The sequence below is a fragment of the Leuresthes tenuis genome, unplaced genomic scaffold (assembly GCF_036924035.1).
Source record: "Leuresthes tenuis unplaced genomic scaffold, fLeuTen1.0.hap1 SCAF_15, whole genome shotgun sequence".
NCBI classification, from domain to species: Eukaryota; Metazoa; Chordata; class Actinopteri; order Atheriniformes; family Atherinopsidae; genus Leuresthes; species Leuresthes tenuis.
Window position 1 is genome coordinate 25,077,876 of NW_027325369.1, and position 20,493 is coordinate 25,098,368.

At 41.9% G+C, this 20,493-nt stretch overlaps 1 protein-coding gene across 2 annotated transcripts in view; it reads left to right on the forward strand.

Annotated features, from left to right (window-relative positions):
* akt1 (v-akt murine thymoma viral oncogene homolog 1) overlaps nt 1-18,116 on the forward strand; it is a 30,982-nt gene extending 12,866 nt beyond the window's left edge. For both annotated transcript variants that reach the window (XM_072364724.1, XM_072364723.1), the window contains exons 3-14: nt 5,014-5,142; nt 6,562-6,673; nt 7,003-7,129; nt 7,576-7,707; nt 7,855-7,920; nt 8,469-8,537; nt 8,704-8,829; nt 10,480-10,608; nt 13,505-13,719; nt 13,809-13,896; nt 14,127-14,229; nt 16,242-18,116. In XM_072364724.1, coding sequence (XP_072220825.1) covers nt 5,014-5,142; nt 6,562-6,673; nt 7,003-7,129; nt 7,576-7,707; nt 7,855-7,920; nt 8,469-8,537; nt 8,704-8,829; nt 10,480-10,608; nt 13,505-13,719; nt 13,809-13,896; nt 14,127-14,229; nt 16,242-16,321 — 1,376 coding nt within the window. In that variant the 3' untranslated portion in view covers nt 16,322-18,116. The remainder of the gene's footprint in view (nt 1-5,013; nt 5,143-6,561; nt 6,674-7,002; nt 7,130-7,575; nt 7,708-7,854; nt 7,921-8,468; nt 8,538-8,703; nt 8,830-10,479; nt 10,609-13,504; nt 13,720-13,808; nt 13,897-14,126; nt 14,230-16,241) is intronic.
* The last annotated feature ends 2,377 nt before the right edge of the window (nt 18,117-20,493 follow it).

Consider the following 20,493-nt stretch of genomic DNA (forward strand, 5'->3'; position numbering starts at 1 on the left):
ATGCTACATGTTGTGTCTTATTAAAAACCAAAAAGTCACAGCAGCTGGGACCTCAACATTCCTGTCGTTGTCACATAGAGACGGATAGAGCCGGACGCTCCTCGGAAACAGCCACTAACCTCCGTCCCTCCCTCCCTCTCTTCCTTTTCTGTCTAAAGACTTCCACATTTTTCCCTTTATTCACTGATTCCTCAATAAGCCTGCCTGGCAAGCTTTTACTCTTTAGGTCTCTTGCGTCAAGTTGACATGTCTGTGTTAAACATTATTGTAAGTTTAACTCCCTCAGGGTGCTCCTTTCTTGCAAGTCCATGTCAGGGGAATGCTTTGGTTCTTAAAATCTGCATTCAGTTTGGTTATAATGTCAACTTCTTTATTCTGACACCGACTCACTTAGGCTACCCAATTAGATGTTAAACTTGTGCCCATAAACGTACACTGCCTCGGACTGATAAACATACACAACCCAACTGGAAGATGCTTCACCTTGTACAGCTGTGGCCAAACCTGTTCTCTCCCAGTTCACCTAGTTTGTGTGTTTTGTGTTTGGGGTGTAGAGGGCATGGCAGTGGCATGCTGGAGCTGTCCACACACAGGGCCATGCAGCAGTTGGCAAATAAAGATGAATTCTGTTGTGTTTGGCAGCGGTTCTCTGTTCATTATTTTCCACTTTGCCCAGCGCGCATCCCAGCCCTCAGCAGCTGCTTGTCATGTAAAGACACTCTATCAGGCCCTGACAGCTCCTCCCATGCAAACACACACTGAGCATGGCTCATACACTTGCTCTCACACACCCCCTCCAGTTGCACTCGTACATATGTGGCGAACATATGTAGTGATCTGTCTCACTACCACTCCATTCAGCACAACTCTTTGCACACTGCGTAGTTTTCTCATCCCCTCCAGTTCTCTCATCACTCATCTTGTGTCAAATCAGTCTTATTGTACTTCCGTCCTTCCCCTCATTTAGTTGAGTTGAGCCACATGTCTGCTGTCACAGTTTTATTAGAAAAGCTTTAATTCTGCAACACAGATAGCGTAGTGGATTTCCTTGTTTACGTGTGACACTCTGCAGGTTTTTGTCTTATCTAGGTTGTGGTCAGTCTGTCTGTTGGCCACTTTCCTGTTTTGGAGAACATGTTGACATCAAAAGAGGTTTAGTTTACTGGAACACTGTGATGATGAACTGATTTAAAAGCTGAAGGCTCTCCTGTGTTGTTATGTGGCCCATTGTCCTTTGTCAGCTGTCTGCACCGTGTCTCTCACAGTGTACAGGATATATTTGGGGTCTACCCTGCAAAGCACTGAATTCAAGCGGTCTTAAATAGTAAGAATAGGCCTGTAAGTACCATAGCAATTTACACACATTTGTCTGTGTAACTGTAACATATGCATCATTACTAAAATAAATAGAAGCTTGTGAGGGTAGTCATCAGTTTGTTTAATTTAGACTGCTGTTGATTTGATTATGTGCTAATTTTAAGGGTGCTGTTTAAAGTTTGCCATTTTGACCCCTCCATTTTAGTAAATAAGGCTTGGCTAAGTAACAGAATCACCTTAAATCCAAGTAATCTTACCAGAATCACAGACTTCTTCCTCCAAAAATGATTGGAGAGCCGCTTGTCATGCAGCACTTTTGCGTTATTTGTCACTTTTTGTACATAGAGTATAAGTGTCTGACCACAACCCCCCCCCTAACTTTGTTTATTTGAACAGTGGAAGGTGCAAAAAGCCCAGCTGTCAGTTTCACTTTCTCATCATGTCAGCTCTTAAGAAAAGCCGCTGTGTGGAAAGTACGGCTGAATAAAAGTGGAAGGGGAAATGAGTGTAAATAGGGAGCTGACAAGGGTCATCTTTGTTGTTTCTGCTCTCAACACAGACTGTGTGGGTGAGTTGCACTGCAGACAACCGGATATAGCTGCTTCCACTCTTGTCATGTGACCAGGTTTGTGGTCATAGACGAGGAAGTTGCAGTGTCCTCCTGTCTAGAGGGAGTGTGCGCTAGTTAATGATGTGCAATGCAGATGGGGGTGGGGGGGGTTGATTCATTTTCCTCTTTGACAGACCCCCATATTTAAAGGTGGGTGTAATCAGATAAAAAAAATGTGATTTTTGCAACTACTTCTGAGAGTTTACGTAGTTGCGGTATGATAGTTGCTATAATACTAATCTTAGAGATGTGTCACATTCCTTCATAAGCTTGTTTACCTTTTCATGTGCTTTGTGTGGCCTCTCCCCAGTGACCACACTCACTTGTCTCTCTTGATATCACAATTCAGCATAGTGACAATTCTTGGAAGACTCAAGCGACTGAGAATGCTGGCCCGGCATTATCGTCTCCCCAACATCCATGTGATCAAGGCCACCTCAGTGTGGCAGAATGTCTCCAAATGCAGTGCATGCCAAGCCTTGAGCTGCTGCGTCACATATTACCACCCAAGCAGCTTCTCTGGTGGGTGCTATGCGTCAGTGGTGCTGGCAGGAAAAGCTCTCAACCTTCCAAACTGAATGTTGATGTAACATGCTGTTACACACACATGCCTTTTACTGCTTATAAGGCAGTGTATAAACACAAATGTATTTACACACAAGCACACAGAGCCCTTACACAAACACCTGCCCCTGCCCGTGTTATAATGTACGTAAGAGTGTTGCATTGTCTGGAAGTGATTTTCTTCATTCCAAAGTAAAAACTTCACAACTGAAAGTTTACTGTTGTCTGTTGCTGTTGAGATAGATGTTGAGCCTTCCTCTTGTGTCACGGTGTCAGGTATGGGGGCTCATTATGCTGTCTCTACATTGTGCACATACTGTCCTCAATGTTAGCTGGTACAGACAACAGCAGGGGAATATGGGTCAGCCAAAACCTGACCACAGAGCGAGGCACCAGCTGGGGCCCTGCTGAGGAAAACAAGGCTCAGTACGAAAGGCTCAGGAGACTTTCTGGCTGTAGACTCAGGCATCTTATATTTGTTGAACAGGCTCTTGATTTAACTCCCAGCTGTATGTGTACTCTTAAATTCTTTAGAGTATTTAGATTTCACGCGAGCCATGTCTCCAAGCACCATTGTTCTATAGTAAAGTAGTCGAGTGGTCTTGAAGGCTTATGATAAATAATCCTACACGTGGATTCTTTGGAGCCCAGCACACTTGCAGGTGACCGGTATTGAAGCTGTTATGATGGCTTGAAGTTTTAAACGGGCAAATGACTCACCATTGCAATTGTGTTACTGAAATGGGCGCAAGGGAAATCCATCTGATGGAATTCTGCCCATTTGTTTTCCAATTAGGGCAGCACATCTAATACAGCTGTCTGTGTTGAAAGGCAATCTGCCCACCTAAAAAGTGTTCTAAGTTTTTAGATGAACTATATTAATTTATATTTATATTTATATATATATATATATAGTTCAGGATAAGGTCTTTCTTCATTTGTGGTGAATGATGCCATCATCTCATTGGGCATAGTAAATCGGGGGCTTTCTGTGTATGTAGGATGTCGATGCTTAATAAAAACGTCTAGAAACTAAACAGGAAGAAGAAGTCGGTACTCTTGAGGTGTCAAAAACAACAAACTTAAAAAGTGACATTCAGTGAGTGTTATTTCTCTAAATACTTTATATGAACGTGTACTAAACTGAGATGACACGACTAGCTGCTGAATGCTCAGCACTGTCTGATCTGTTATCTGTTTCATCAATCAGAAGTGTGTTTGAGAGAGGGTAACAGAAGCTCATATTGACGGATCTTCTATATCGCCATGCACACACAACCTCCCACAAACACCCCATAGTTCAGTGTTGGAGGAAATGGGGCAATTAAGGACAGCTTGGTGCTGCTCTGCAGGGGGTTGATATGCGGCTCCGTAATTAAAAATAAATTACAGTTTTCCAGTATAAATATTCAAGTTCCACACCACAGTGCCGCTGCCTTGTTATGGTATGTAAGCTGTTTTTTTTTTTTGTTTTTTTTTTTCTCCGTCTGCGCAACATCTGGCGCAACGTTTCCTGAAGCATCACCGGAATAAATTGAGTTTTGTCTGACTTCGGAGAGATTAATTTGTGTGATGCAAGTGTGTCTAAGTGAATGGGATGGACATGGATGGCTTGAGGTTATGGCTGCTATTGTGGGAGATTTTATTTGAAATCGAACTGAGGCTTTGGCAAACATAATGCCAGAGTTAGGATTGATTGGAAATTTTAAAGGGCGACTTCACCATTTGTATACTTGAGTCTTTTTACATGAGGAGTACTTATTTAATTTAATTTTTTTAAAGGCTCCATAAAGCCTTTTATAGGTTCAGAGTGAGTGCTACTTAATTTGCTAAACTGCTTCAAGTAATGTAACTTCACTCAGAAGCAGCTGCAACCAAAAACTAAAGGAAATCAGAGGGTATGAAAAATATAGGCACATGGTTTTAAGTACACAAAATCTTAACCATAAATTGGCTTTCTCTTTATTTTTCTTTTTTTTTTTCTCCCCCTTTTTGGCTAACATTAGTCAGCTTTGATCTTAAATTTCAACTTACCAGTTCAAGGAAAATGGATGGACAAGGCTTTTAATTTAGCTTGAAAGATTCCTGCATATCTAAATTGCAAATGAGTACCTAAAATGGGACTTGCATTGTGGGAGGAAAGAGCCCTGACTTCTGTTTAAACCAGCATTTGTCCTGCAGCTGACCTACACCATTTAAAAAAAAAAAAAAAAAAAAAAAAAAAAAAAAAAAAAAGAGACTGTGACAAGATGGTCATTTTAGGCAGCACTGGTGAGCAGCATAGTAATTAGAAAAAAAGCTTCCCTGTCTGAGATTAAAATGAATAGATAAAATAACAATAACTGTTGTCATTAATCACAAAAACCATAATTGGTCAGCATTGTGAGAATGTAAAAGCACAAGTTTCTCACTTAATGGGCAGAAATCCTGTAATATCTTCATCATTATGTCACAGGCTGTTTTGTTTTCTTATCTTTTGTCCTTTAACCTAACAAACCTTCTCAATATCGTTCTCATTTCAGGAGAATACATTAAGACCTGGAGGCCAAGGTATTTTCTCCTGAAAAGCGATGGTACATTCATTGGTTACAAAGAGCGACCACAAGATGTTGACCAGCTGGAAACCCCCTTAAATAACTTTTCTGTTGCACGTGAGTATCTGCTTCAGAGAAACCACCACATTTTTTCCTCTCCATTTCTTGGCAGCTTGTCTTACCGTCTAGTTTGCAGCTGTTCTTGTTTTCACTCGCATTGTCGTAATAAATAGAAAGTTTGCTTCGCATGTATCTTATCTGAAATTTTATCAGAAGCAGTTTAGGCCAGTCATTTCTTTCAGTATTTTCCAACTCAAACAAACTAACTCCGCTGCAGTAACAACATGCAAAAAGTCTTTCTCCAGTCATTCATGCATTAGATGTTATCCTCCTCTGTGTGTGCTCTCCACAATCTCTCAGTTTTAACAGCGTGAAAGAAAATGACAACAGAAATACCCTGAGCAGCCCAGCTCACGCCGTCTTCACATCAGAAAAAGTTGCTGCAATAAGCTGTGCAGATGACTGAACACAGCAATTAGACAGCATACTGTTTGTTTAACAAAATGCTTCCTCCCCGACACTCTTGAGTTATCGTGGCCATTAACCGGCTGATTTCAAGTATTTATCTGGGCTCCGCTCTGAGGCGCTTGTCTCTATCAGCAGTAGCTTTGGTTTTTGTCACCACTGCGACCCCATCACAGGGGACACATGGTGTGTCGTTGCTGACGGGGCGGCTGCAGCTGGATTACATACCCACCCTGATGGAGCCATGTTGGATCTCAGTGGTGGTCCACTACGAAGTTCTCCATCTATCAGACAGAGGCCATTTTTGTGTCTCATCCTGACATATTTGCTGACATGTTTAATTTGGGAACAGATGTTAAGAAGGAGGTGCAGATGGAAATTTCTGCTTTATAAATTCAGCTATGAGAGTGTTGTGAGTTATTATTTTTGTGAACTGCTTACAAGAGAATTATTTGCTTCAAAAGTATGAGAAGTGAAGAAAATGGAATGAAAGAAAAAATGATGATGGGTGTATTGTTGAATTCTTATTGTTATTGTCACTAAATGTTGGTTTTATTTAGATTCTGGGCTGTTGGACTGAGAAAAGAAGATTTTGATTTGTACTTTAGGTCCAAGGTTTTCACTATTTTGTGAGATTTTTAAAGAAAAAAAACATTACAAATGAAAACAAGCTGAAAATTTTAGTGTCATCAGGAAAAACATTTAATTCAACTGCTAAATCTGCAATAAAGACTTAATTAAAATTTGTATTACAAAACGGGTTCAAAACTGATATCAAAACCTTCTGTTACTTTACAAAATGTAATATTTTAAAGGAGCCTACAAATCAAGAATCAGAGTTGTATTCTTCCACCAAAGTGCACCTGTTATTCTCCAAATTGGCCAACAGTGTCTGTTAGGGTGGCGATAAAGATAAATGGCTATAACTGTGGGTCTGTCTCTCCTCTCTGCTCCCCTACACACTGGCCCTTCTCTTCCATCTCCCTCCCCACTCTCCCTGGCTGTGGTCAGAGTGCCAGCTGATGAAGACGGAGCGGCCCAAGCCCAACACATTTATCATCCGCTGCCTGCAGTGGACCACTGTCATCGAGCGCACCTTCCACGTGGAGACCCCCGAGGAGAGGCAAGCCAGAATCACACACACTTCTCTGCTCACAGAGCACAAATCAACGCAAATCATTTACATGAAAAAAAAAAAAAACAACAAGCTTTTCTCGCTAGAAAACAATGGAGCACTTTAAGAGTTCTGTTATCCCGAACACGTAAAAGCAAACACAAATGCTGACATTTAATCATTGTTACACACTAGCACAATGTCCACTGGCTATTGGCAGAGCTCATACTTAAAATTGCCTTCCTGTTGATAAGAAGACAATTACATGATTGGGTTGCTGGGCTTGCATGATTGCAAATGGGCTGATGTAATCTCCCTGCTGCCTCTGTCTCCCTCAGGGAAGAATGGACCAAAGCCATCCAGACAGTGGCTGAAGGTCTCCAGAAACAAGAGGAGGAGAGGATGGACTTCTCTCCAGACCCCATGGACATGGAGGTTTACCTTACCAAACCCAGACACAAAGTGGTACTGACGTATTTACACTCTGTTATGCATGTTTCGTTCATTTTACCCTCAAATCTCAGTCTTTCTCACCTGAAAAGTGTAATCTCTCGATCCTCTCATTTTCAATGTCCCCTCACCCGCCTTCTTTCCCAAACATCAGTCGTGGGTGGCTTAGCACCAGATAGCATGTCCACAACCCCCCACATATGTCACGACATAAAGGTCCAAGGCCACAGGATTGGATGTCCCTCACACAACCATTTTCAACATTCTCCTCTGAGTCGGGTTCAGAGGTTAACTGAGACACAACCACATATAGGCCAAACCCTTAGAGAAGTGGAAATTGCTTGGTGCCTAAAATGTTTTAGTGTTGTCTGTGGGATTGTGTGTCTCAGCTAGTTAGAGCTTGAGTTTGTTAATGCTCCTGTTTGTAACCAGATCCCACTTTCTCTGCTCTGGCCTCCTAGACTATGCACGACTTTGAATACCTCAAACTCCTGGGAAAAGGCACTTTTGGCAAAGTTATTCTGGTAAAGGAGAAGGCCACTGGACGCTACTATGCCATGAAGATCCTAAAGAAGGAGGTGATCGTAGCAAAAGTGAGTGGTTGCTAATGATCAAGTAAAGGGGTGAAAAAAACCTGGAGTTTAGGAGGGCAGTGGAGCAATGATTGATACCTAAATAGTTTGCTATTGTAAGAGTTGCACAAATACCCTTTGTGTGTTTTTTCTTTTTTCTTTTTCCAGGATGAAGTGGCGCACACGCTCACAGAGAACAGAGTCCTCCAGAATTCAAAGCATCCGTTCTTGACCGTAAGGACCCCTTCCATACCTAAACCAAACCTTATTTTAAGCCATATAGATCCTCAGGAGCCTCTTCAGTTTAACCCAGCAGCATGCATTCAGAAAAAAGGGGCAGTTTGACCAGGAATGTTTTAGGGTCTGTGCTTTCAAAGGCTGCAGCTGAGTGGGGCCTTTTTATTACAACAGCAGCCATTCTTTTTACTGTGAATCTAGGGTGGGTTGTCGTGAAAACCTCTTCCAAAGATTTTTGTCCAAGTGGCAGGTGGAAGCAACACATGATGCAATGTGCTTAGTGCAATTAATGGTACAATGCTGGTCACACAGTTGGTAAAAAATCTCAACACACAGGATACTAGATGCTCTATTTTTTTTTCTCCAGTTTCTTTCTCTTTAGATGTTTGTTTGACAATGCAGCTACAGGTGCAACATTGTTATGTGGTAACTCATGTTAACACCAGCTATTTAAAGGTTAGCTTCCTCTTGACTTAGTTGGAAACACAAAGTTCTGCTTTAACCATTGCTTTTTTTTTCTTTTTTTTTCTTTTTTTTGTCTGCAGGGACTGAAATACTCCTTCCAGACATATGACCGCTTGTGCTTTGTCATGGAGTATGCGAATGGTGGCGAGGTAAACCATTTTAATGCTCAGCAAATGTCTTCCTGTAGATTTCTGTAAATCGGTAACGCAAAATTTTTTATCATCATTAAAAGGTTTCTAATTTCTCCTGGCCTGATCAACTTCTCTCATTTCTCCTTTACTTCTTTGTTGTCAATCTTCCCTGTGTCTGGCTCAGCTTTTCTTCCATCTGTCAAGAGACCGGGTATTCTCAGAGGAGCGGGCTCGGTTCTATGGTGCAGAGATTGTGTCAGCACTGGACTACCTGCATGCTGAGAGAAATGTGGTTTATCGAGATCTAAAGGTAGGGCGTGAAATGCGTATTCACCTTTTCCCATTCTGGCCACTTTCTTCTTTTCCTCCCTTCCCTTCATTCCTTCCTCCCCTGCCTGGGTATAAATAGGGTTTATCTCCGTCCAAAGCAGTGGTGGCGGCCAGGCTTATTGATCTGCCTCCCCCAGATCAGCCTCCAGCCCCCACTGCAGCTGGAGGCAACCCTGGTCCATACAATGCTGCAGCGAGACAGAAATAACCACCGTGCCCTTTGAATAGGTTGCACCCACCTCCAGTTGTAGCGCACATGGAGTTCTCAGTCGGTAATATCGGTCCACTTAGTTCATAATTGACGTAATTTTATATGTTGGCACTTCACTAAAGCGTTTTCTGTTAACGGAGAGAAAAATGTGTGTGATTCCACAGTGAAGACGTTTCAAGGCTTCAGCTGCCTCTGGTTCAACTCCAAAGATAAACTGAACACTAATTCTGTAAAGATGACATCAGTCTTGGATGCTGCTGAGTGATAGGGCTTGTTTGGGTTTAGGAGGGTTATCATTGCTGCAGTGGGCATCTGTATCCATACTACTTCCAGCTGATAAAACTATACCAGCCAGGTCAGCACAGCACACTCTCTCTGCCTCCCTCCCTCCCTCCCTCCCTCATTCCCTCGGGTTTACGAGGCAGGCTCCCAGCCTGCTAGGGTTCTCCTGAAATTGCCAGGGTAGCAGGATTGGAGGATGTGCTGACTCTGGCCGGGCGCTGCTGGCCACGTGTGAGCTACAGCTGCCAGGTGACTTTAACTGAGAGAGAGGGACAGTGAGGAAGGGGAGGACATGCAACCTCGAGTCATGACACCGCTTAATGCACATCCCCTTTGCCTGTAGGTCATTGTATCTGTATATGTTGTCACCAAGTACATTTTCATCTGTGTGTAGGCTCATTTTCATTTTGAGTGCAACTGAGGAAACGTTTTCTTTTCCAGTGTCATAAAAGAGATTTCATTGAAGGCTGATGGGCAACCTTTCCTAATGTTACCATATCATTGTTGTATCTTACTTTACTCACCATCACAGCCAACCACAAAACTTAAATGATAAAGGAAAATAAGAGCAAATATTGTGCCAATAAAAAATAAATACAAAATAAGTGCCAATATTAGTGGTTTATTTCAGATAAAGGACCTTTTAATGAATATATTGGTCTAAATGTGCCAAACATTTAGACCAATATATTCATTAAAATATAAACTCTTAGCTTATATTTTAAGTGACATTGACTGTCATAAACCTTCATATTTGAATGAATTGGGTTACAGGCACTGATTTACATCTTGTTTTCCCACAACATCTATAAAATACTGATGTATTTGCATGTTTATCTTTTAGTAGTGCATTTACAAATGAACTTGTAATGACCTGATGTGACTGAAGGGATTTTTACTGTTCAAACCTGGAGTGCTTCAACATCTGGAGTGATCAATATAAACTTAGTGGACGGCTTTAAATTCTCCAGAAAACGTAGGTTTTAAAAGGCTTTTTAAGACGAAGCATAAGGCTTGAATGGATTAAGAATTTATCTTTCAGTTTTGAAAAAAAAAAGTACACAAGTTTCTTTAATGAAAACAGTCATTTTATAGTGATGCTAATTTATGTGCTCTTTCTGTTTTTATGCTACTCAGCTGGAAAACCTCATGCTGGACAAAGATGGACACATAAAGATCACAGATTTTGGCCTTTGTAAGGAGGGGATCAAAGATGGCGCCACCATGAAAACTTTCTGTGGGACGCCAGAGTACCTTGCACCTGAGGTAAAAAGCAGTTTCTTCTACCAGAAATGGTGACTTCAGTATTTCTAGTAGAAAACCCAAGTTTCTAAAGTTGTGCACAGATGTATGAAAAATTGGATGAAAAGTTAAACACACACATTGTCTCATGGCTTTTTACAGTGGTGGTGAAGGCTTTGTCAACGAATCGGTCCAAAATCTCCTGGTGCTAAGCTGCGTTAGCTACATAATCAAATCAGTGTCAACCTTGTGCTCCGTTAAAGAGTCTTCATTCAGTAACTACCCTTAAAGTAACAAAAACACAACGTTTGGACCCCGATTACGACTGTTGCTCCTGAGACACGTGACATCTGTAAATCTCAAACAAAACAGCTGCTTGTGTTGCTGGACATTAGAGATGGGAAGCATTTGAAGGAAAGAGCAGCTGTCTCAAAATGCTTTTCTAATCTCCAGCTGAAGTTGCGTTAATGAGTGTGCAGTGTGCCCAGGGCAGGGCAGCCTGCTCTCATATTTGCTGTATGGGGAGGGGTGTGGCTACTCCCTGTTGCGTGCAGGTATGACAAGTGTTGGAGTGGGCTGTGTAATCCAATCTATCATTGTAAGTGTTTGCAGTACGTGTCTAAGTGCATGGTTGTTTGTGGGTTCCCTTGCCTGCTGTCGTAAAAATGCTTTCCGGGAGAAGGGTGTCCATGTTTATACAGTTGCCGTATCGTTGTTTTTAGACTGCATTTGGAATTTTCTGGTTGGGGGAGGAGGAAGCGGTAATTGGCTGGCAGCACCTCAGGAAGCACGAGCTCCCGCGCCTAGAAGTGGAGGGTGGGGGGCATTGCCACATACAGCTGCTGTGTGGCACTGGGGGAGCCACAGTCCCCACTGCTGCCTGGGATGCCTCACCTGACCTGGGCAGACTCAAAGCTGGTGTGAGCACACTATCCCACAGTGCCTTAGGCTGTCTCCAAGTATCGCTTATCCCTTTGTAACAATCAGACAGAATTCCCTCTGATCATCAGCACCATGCAGGCAATATTGGCGTCTAACCTGGACAAACAGAGCATTCCACCTGTCCATCCCACGCTCCTCCTTGCCCACTCCACTCCTGCGCAGAGGAGCACAGCTTATGACAGCTCCAACCTCGGCAGCGGGGTGCGGGAGACATCAAGGGGGTGTTACCACGGCAACAGGGTCGCTGACTAGCGTCTCTATGGAGTCCGGGCCAGGCCGTGTTACAGGTTGTTCTGCAGTAAACAATGACCTTGTTGTGTGTGCTGCACAGGAATGCTGTAACGTTTGGGAATATTCCACTCAGATCTCAGATAGAAAGAGAGGTAGAGGGAGGACAGACCCAACCTGCAACAGCCTGACCAGTTAGTTATAAGTTGGACAAATTTGCTGAGTCACTTTTATTAAGCACTTGCAGGATGAAAACCATTATTTTTTGAGGGAAGTGATTTTTGGGGAACATCTACATAGAAAAATGCAGATGTGTTTATTCCAGCCACTGACAACAATCTGGATTCACCAGCTTGAAAGATTAATGGCTGTCAGTGCAGACCTTTTGTGAGCAGAAACAAATGCAGTGTAGAGAGTAGAGCTTCGAAGCAGCAGCAGCAAGTGTGCCTTTTATCCTCACCCTTCTCCCTCTCTCCTCCCCCATCTCTGCTCCTTTGGGGGAGTGTAACAGTATTAGTTTGGAGCTGGGGCCCAAGGAGGCAAGCAGTCCTGGTTACGTATATGAGGGATGAGCTTGGCTCCTGCGCTCCTGGCAGCTTCACAGCTGTGGTGCTCTTCTACATATATGGGGCAGCTGCGGGCCCAGCTGTCGCACGGTGTGAATCACACGACAGCAGCGCTGGAAATAGAGACGGCCCAGTAATCCTAGCCCTGCACCGGCTTCACGTTACTTCCACTGCCCTCCCAGTCCTCCTCAATGGTCAGCACCGCAGTACCAGGCTGAGTGCCCGCAGACACATGCACGGTGCATGTGCACACACACACTCACACACACACACACACACACCAGATTTCTTCCTTTTACGGACACCTCCTCCATCTGTTTTCCAGGACCCTCTCATAGCCAGAGCACTTTTGTGTCCATATCTAATTCTATTAACCCACCCTCATCTTTTTACCTAAGTTTCTATTCTTAGGTTGGAATTATCTAGCATCACGCTGCGGAAGGTTTAAGAGAACAGACTGTTCTCCTTGTCTTGATTTCACCTTCAACATCCGACTGGAGAGGTAGAATCCAGTACATGTCCCCAGAGACCTTGGAATATCTCAGCTCAGCAGCACATTAGTCATGCAACAGGTTGCACTGTTCGCTAAGCACAACAATGGAGGAGTTTGTCTCATTAAGAACTGTCAAGGAAATTCGTCTTAAGGAAAGAAAGAAGACGATTTTTTCCCTTTCTGTGACTGACTGTGTTAATTGAGTTGGTTTGTTTGTAAGACCCTGGTCTGTTTTTTGCCACGGATTTGCTTATTCAGGTGACCCACACCTCTGCTGTTTGTTGATTGTGTGCGTGTGTGTTTGCGTATCTGTAGAAGGCCCTGTGGTGATAAAATATGCAAGGCTCCAGGGAGAAACTCTATCCTTGTTCCTAATGTGAGATGTGAGTCAGTGTTGGCTGGAGCTGGCTCAAAAGCCCAGACCAAAGGGGAAAGCTGGTGATTTTGTTAGGGGTCGGTTATAATGTCCAAACACAGTCTTATTGGTTGAACCATAAACTGGCACTGCAAGTGTGTAGAGACAGGTCTTACTGTTTTTGCTTTTTCTTCCCTTTAGTAGCTCATTTCACAAATATGGTCAAGATATCATAAAATATCAAGCGCACACACTCATCATTAGGTTGAAATGGCCCAAAAGCATACCAACAGTGGCATTAAAAAAATCTTTGACCCGCTCCTCCTCATCCCTTAGGTCCTTGAAGACAATGACTATGGTCGTGCTGTGGACTGGTGGGGTCTCGGGGTGGTGATGTATGAGATGATGTGTGGCAGACTGCCTTTCTACAACCAGGACCACGAGAAGCTGTTTGAGCTCATCCTGATGGAAGACATCCGCTTTCCTCGGACTCTCGGCCCTGAGGCACGCTCACTGCTCTCAGGCCTCCTGAAGAAAGACCCAATGCAGAGGTGAGAACTTCTGCTGCCTGCTCAACTGTAGTGACACTGTATATTAGTTCCTTTTCACGTGCCGTAAATCTTTGTGCTTGTGTTTCTAGGTTAGGCGGAGGGCCTGATGATGCCAAGGAAATCATGCAACACAAGTTCTTTGCTGGGATTGAATGGCAAGATGTGTATGAGAAAAAGGTGGGTTTCTAAAATGTTCCTGTAATATTTCATTGTCTTTTTTGATTGTTGTCATCATAAAGACAACAAACTTGGATAGTCGTCATTTCCCCTGGGATCAGTGAGGTCACGTGACTTGAAGTAGTAACAGCTAGAAACTATATCAATTGTCAGCAGACTGGCAACTGTTACTGCACTGACTCATTGCTGTGATGTGCTAATATAATTGCGTCTCCTCTCCTCTATAACAGCTGGTCCCGCCGTTCAAGCCCCAAGTTACCTCGGAGACTGACACACGATATTTTGACGAGGAGTTCACAGGACAAATCATCACTATTACGCCACCCGGACAAGGTAGCATCAGACACGTACTTAAACACTTCCATAGACTTGATGACTTTGTGTATGTGGTGTCAGTCAACATCAAATAATCAGACCGTTTCTCATTGTGCATCATGTTGTGTTTTCTTGTGGTCACTGAGGGCTGTGTGAAGAAGAACTGCTGCCAAACTTCCGCTTTAACTTTTCTTTAGATGAAAGCTGACCTTTAACTTTCAAGAGATCCCAATTACTGTTCTCAGAAAATGTTTTTGAATAATTCAGGCTCATGGAATCTTTTCCATGTAACATCTGTAAAACGATTATCACGGTTGCCTCGGAAGTCTCATTTTATGCTAAAATCTAAATGAACAAGCTCATGTGAGAAACTACACTGAACAAATTCAATCCGGCACAAAGTTTACCCTCAGTTTTTGCCTCTGTTGTGAAATTGTATTGAATTTATGGACCGAGGCTTGAGCTAGTGGTGTGGAGCTCATAAAAGTGAGGGAAGGCATTACCCAGCTCCCTTGAGAGTAGTGTGCCCTCTACTGGAGAGCCATTACAGCAGAGTGCTGGACCTCACAGAGTTAATGACTATATAAAGAAATGTAAAATGTAAATTGAATCACAATGCATATAACAAAGAAAACATGACAAATGTGTCTTTTTTTTTTTTCTTTTTTTTAAATTTTTTATTCAGTAACAGCAACAGACACATTGGGGCGGTCTGAACACAGGGCTGGGTGGGAAAATGGTTTAACAGTTTGCAGTTTTAAGTTGAGAAACTTTGTTAAAGTATTTCAAGATTTCAGTAGTTACATAGTTAATTAAGTAATTACATAATTAAAGATTTAGATAATCCAGACAACACTGCATTAGAAACTCTGTAGAAGAAAAAAAATTTTAAAAAAGAAGAAGAAGAATGTGTATAAAAAGATCTAGAAATACTGCTTGGCTCTTTGGGTCCACAGTTATGTAAGGGGCCTTATACACCAAGTTGACAACTTGCAGTCGCATGTCTGGAGTGTCGTTAAAGGTCTGTCTTTCTTGTATATTTGATGTTTTGGTCCCGTTGCCATTGTCAGACTCCATGACAGCTAACTTAACATTTCACTTGCAATTTCTTCTCATTTGTCATCTTCACCACTCAAAAACAAGCAGCACTTTCACAACATTGTGGACATGTGGAGTGAAGAAACCGAAGAATGACTGATAAGCATGACTCAAGAGATCAGAACTAAAGAACACAAAGTGCTGCTGTTTACTTTTTTTTTTTAAATCTATGTGGCCTCCCACTTTCCTGTATTTCATAACGATTGTATTACCACTCACTTCTGGCAATCTGTTTTCTTGTGCAGGCAGTTGGAAGCGTTTTTTTTTTGTGGTGCGTTCAAGTGCTGTTTTGTTTGTTCAGATACTGACGACACAAGGAGACCCAGCAGAGGGTGTCCTGTCACTGCTAGTTCTTGGTGTATAAGAGCCCTAAAATGAAAAAAAAAAAAACAACAGAAAACAGAAAAAATTTGAAGTTCATCTAAAGAGAGCCAAATTCTGTAGTCGAGCAAGAATGTGCAACATTTTACTTTGAAAAGTTAAAAAAATGGGTCTCCTCAGTTCTTGCTTGTGTATATACCGGTGATGGGAAGCTGGGCCAACAGAGTGGAAATCATGCTGCATGTTGTCCCAACTCTCTTGGAACAACAAGTGGAAAATCATCATCTTTCTCAAAACAAAATTGAACTTCTACGTTTGATACTGTTGTCTTTAAACTTTGAACATTGCATTCTGGTTTTATTTACACTTTAAACATTGTCCAAATATTTACAGAAAGGGGGGGGATCTCTGAATGAATGTCTTTTGAGGAAAAGTATTATGTATTATTAGGATTATCATGGATCAAATAAAATAAGTTCTGATAATTGCTTCATTTACTGTTAATGTGATGAATATTTATCTGTAAGGATCTTTAAGGACTTTTGTTGCCTCAGTAGATATTGTTATAGTTTCTACTAACTGATGGGTCCTCTTTTTTACTCCGCTCACAGATGACAGTATGGAGTCTTTTGACAGCGAGCGGAGACCCCACTTCCCCCAGTTCTCCTACTCTGCCAGTGGGACAGCCTAAACGATTCTCAAACATTCCTCTGGTCCCACCATCTCCTCTCTCTCCACCCGACTGCATTCTCAAAAGCCCACGTCCTCCCAGCATTGTCTGTAGAAGCTGTCGTTGGCTGTAACTGTCACAGTCTGAAAGTTGTGTTTTACAGGAAGGAGGAAGTGCAAGACAAAACAAAGATAAATGTGCTTGTTCTGTGTGGCCTTTGAAGACTGACCATGGAGATAACACTACCCTGCATTTCCTGGTTGTTATGTTGTATACTGAGCAGGCATCCATACACCATAATTAATGAGGAAATGTAGTTATGTTATGCACAGATCAGGCTACTGCTATGAATGGATTAATTGTCGAAGGGGTCGTTTATATTTAACATATACAATGAAATATCAACCATTTCAAATAGAAAATAGGCATGCTGTGGACCAAAAACACCATGTGAGCAGAAGGTGTGTTGTTTGTTGAGTGGCTGATAAATCCATGTTTTCCCGAGTCCATTCAGATATTTTTGGCTTCATAAGTGAATGTACCGATTCAAATAAAGTTAATTTTTCCTGCATACTTACGTGTTGTAACACATGGCTATTTCTCAGAAGAATGAAATGCCATCTTCTGGAAAGGATTTCTATCCCTTTCCCTGCCACCCTGATGCAAAACTGACACCAGTCAGTCTTTTATATTGTCATGCCACACCATGATGGGTCTGATAAATCAATTGTGCAATACAGTCTAATGTGAGGAATGGCAGACGTGCAAAGAACACAGCATGAGTAAACATTTGGGCATAATTTGGCCTGCATTGGATTCTTTTTGTAACTGTTTGCACATCACTGAGAGACCCACGGTTTCCTTTCCAGGCTAATAAATAGCTTCTCCAGCTCCCCCTGAAGTAAATGCTTATAGTTCCTGATGCCTTTTTATCTGAATGCTGTGCTACAAACACCTCCTGGTTTCCCTCTGACTGGGTCACACCAGACTGACCCCTCAGAAACTTTTCTCCTCTCTGGATTTTTCCTCCGTGTACAGTACACTATTGGGTGTTTTCCACCCGGTGCATATGCTGCAGCCTCAGTGAGGTCACTTTAACATAATACACTTCTTTAGGAATACTTTGCAAACCAACTGGGCTTCAGGGGGAAAATTGTCATCTTTGATTTGCTACTTTCGGGGACTTTGTATCCCTTCACGAGCTTCTGAGTTATTTATGAGTCCAGCATGGATTAAAAAGAGTTTTACTTTGCCAATGATATGCACTTTGCTGCCCCAAAATGATTGTATTTGGACCCTTATTTGTATTTTGTGGTTGGTAAAGACTAAATTACCTTCTTTTATAATATAAATTCAAGTTTTTTGGATACAAATGAAATATTTTCTAGTTAGAATGATTTCTTCCCTTTTAAAGACAGCTGAGGCTAAGCTGAGACTCTTTGGAGGTGAAACTCTTCTTACAGTTTCCAAAAGCACTTCAGTATTTTTAAGATGACAGATAATCATTTTCCAAAAGTGCATAATACGTCATTGAATGTAACGGTTTTTATTATGTTGTCTTCTCTTCAATCGTTTGCAAACCTTTGTTCACTTTTTGAGTCTGTTATTACCTATTCCTATGCACATTCCCCCTTTGCTGTCACCTCCTAAAAATAGGGAAAATTCATTTTATATTTTTTATTTCAACTTTTTTGTACCTGCCCCTCCTGTATTCTTGAGACTGAGGACACCAGCTTTAGTAAACAAATAATATAAACTTTGTACACTGTTTTTACTTGTTTCTTTCAAATTGATGAAATAAAAGGTCTTAACAATAGCTGTGTGGCCTCATCTTTTTTTGTATGACTTCTCTTGAAGACCTACAAATTAAATCAAGGACCCAGAACACAACAGTCAGTTTATAATGTCCTAAAAAGCTATATTTGGGGAATGATAAGACGTTCCACTATATCTTTTCCAGTGTCTGTGTATTGTTGATAAATGTGAAGGGAAGCACCCTTTTGCTGCTTTGTTTTAATTTAATTTTTTATTTTATGCAAAGGTTTCTTCCCAGTCCTGCTTGTGTAATAATCTCCGCTTAATTAAACTTGCAGATGTTTGAATATATTTTCTTGAGTTTTCTGCCAAACATCAGGACAAAGATGTTTGGTTTTGAGAAAAAAGAAAGACACTAAATTGTGGGTCAAAAAGATAAATAACGCAGGGGGTCAGTTTGTCTGAACCTTCATAAGATTGCGCCTTCCAAGTAAAACATGGCTAAGCGTGTGAGACAAATGTTCCAACTTTCAGTGGCTCTGACTGTGTCTTGGATGTGTTCTCTGCCTCTGCAAGGCTGCTCGGGTCCACGTCTGGGGCTCTGCAGCTGGTCTGAGACGAAGAGAGATGCTCCCCCCGGGGCTTCGGGCAGATGGTACAGTCTCTGGAGCAGATGTTGACAGCCAGAGCTCACAGATTGGTCTTTTGGCCAGCTGCAGTGCACAGCAGCATCACACAGTGAGACCCAGGCTTGGGCCCAGTGTGGCACTCACCTGACAACCATCACACCTTACCTGATTTCAGCTGGACAGCCCAAAACTGATCTGCGACCAGTCTCCCCCGAAGGATGTTCTCATTCACATGCTGCCTGCAAGCCAGAGATCCTATAATCCTTGTGCTCGAAGCAAATGTATTTACTGGAAAAATACATCCTAATTGGAGCTAATGTGAAGTAATATGCAATTACCCATGTTTAGATGTGGTGATGAGGTGCAGCCACTCTTCCATACTGATAAACAAAGATGCAACTGGGAGAAGATGTTGACGCCTTGAGAAACTGGGTTTGCCAAATCAGCTGCTGCTGTTTAGCTCATTTTTACTTGATTAAAAGCTCAGTATTTAGTGGTTCAGTGTTAACAGTTTTATAATTGAGCATTTGTTCTTGATGTCGCAGCAGTGAGAGTGCAAGCTCAGCCACACTGAGACAGGGCTGAGGCTTGTTCGGTGTGTATGGAAACCTCAGCAAGACGAGTGCTGCCCTCACCGTACTTAGCAGGTGCTCTCTTTCCAAGAAATCTGACTCTTAAAGAGAAAGATCATGACAAAAAAAAAGCAAACAAAAAGAACACCAAACAACACCCACTACAGGGGACTGTGGCAGCTGAAAAGCTTGTGCCTCCTTTTAAATAGAAAGCTAACAAGTAGTGTCTGTGGAACAAACTGGTGAATTAGTGAAAGAGCAGCTTTTGTTGTGTGAGGGTGGGGAGTTATCTGTTAAAGCTAAGGTCCTTAGAAACAGGTTTGACTAGTTGACTATAAGCTCCTTGATTACACCAGGAGCAAGACTGCAGTGGAGGGATTGATACCATCCAAACTCAGAGAAACTTCAGCAAATAGTGCACTCAGTAAGGGTGACTAAAACATTCATTCATAATTGTCTTCTGCATTAATTGATAGAAATGTATGTTATATATTACCATTATTTCATAAACTGCTTTTTCATCACATCTATACTGACTGAAGGTGGTCATTTTTGTCAATTTTTTAAAAAAAAAGTTTGTCCCCTAGACATTATGAGCAAAATATATGAATGGTAACAGTCGACACCTAGTATAAACACAGGGAGTCGCTTTGAGTTTGTGGACGCTTAGAAACTGCCTGAATGAATCAAAGACAAAAATGCAACCTTTGCTGAAAAGCAGGCAAACAGAATGGTGGAACTGTAGCGCCATCTAGTGGAGGTCTTAGTATTTTTCAAATCGATGTCCATGCATCAACAGCAAGGGTTTGGTTTGATTAAAGTGACAGCAAATGATCAAATAGACTGCCCGTTGCAAGTTGATATTAGATTAAGGTGTGATGACGGAACTTTTTCTGGTGTTTCATTTTCTCCATGCTTTTTACAACACAAAGCATTCATGATTAAAAGAAAAATCAGTTTATTTCCCATTATTATTACTAGCCAGGTTAGTTCATTTCCGCAGAAAATACATCATTTATTTTTAGTTTAAGTAAGAGTATAAGTGAAACAAACAAAGTCCATTATGGGTCGGGCTGTGAATGCAGCCGTAGATCGTCGATAAGAGCAATGACTCACCAGACGGTGAACAATGGTTTGTTGTTATCCGCACGAGGTTTATTTTGCTTACAAATACTCGACTAAGAAAATGCACAAACTTCCACTTCCTTATAAAGCGTCTTTATGTACGGGATTTAGA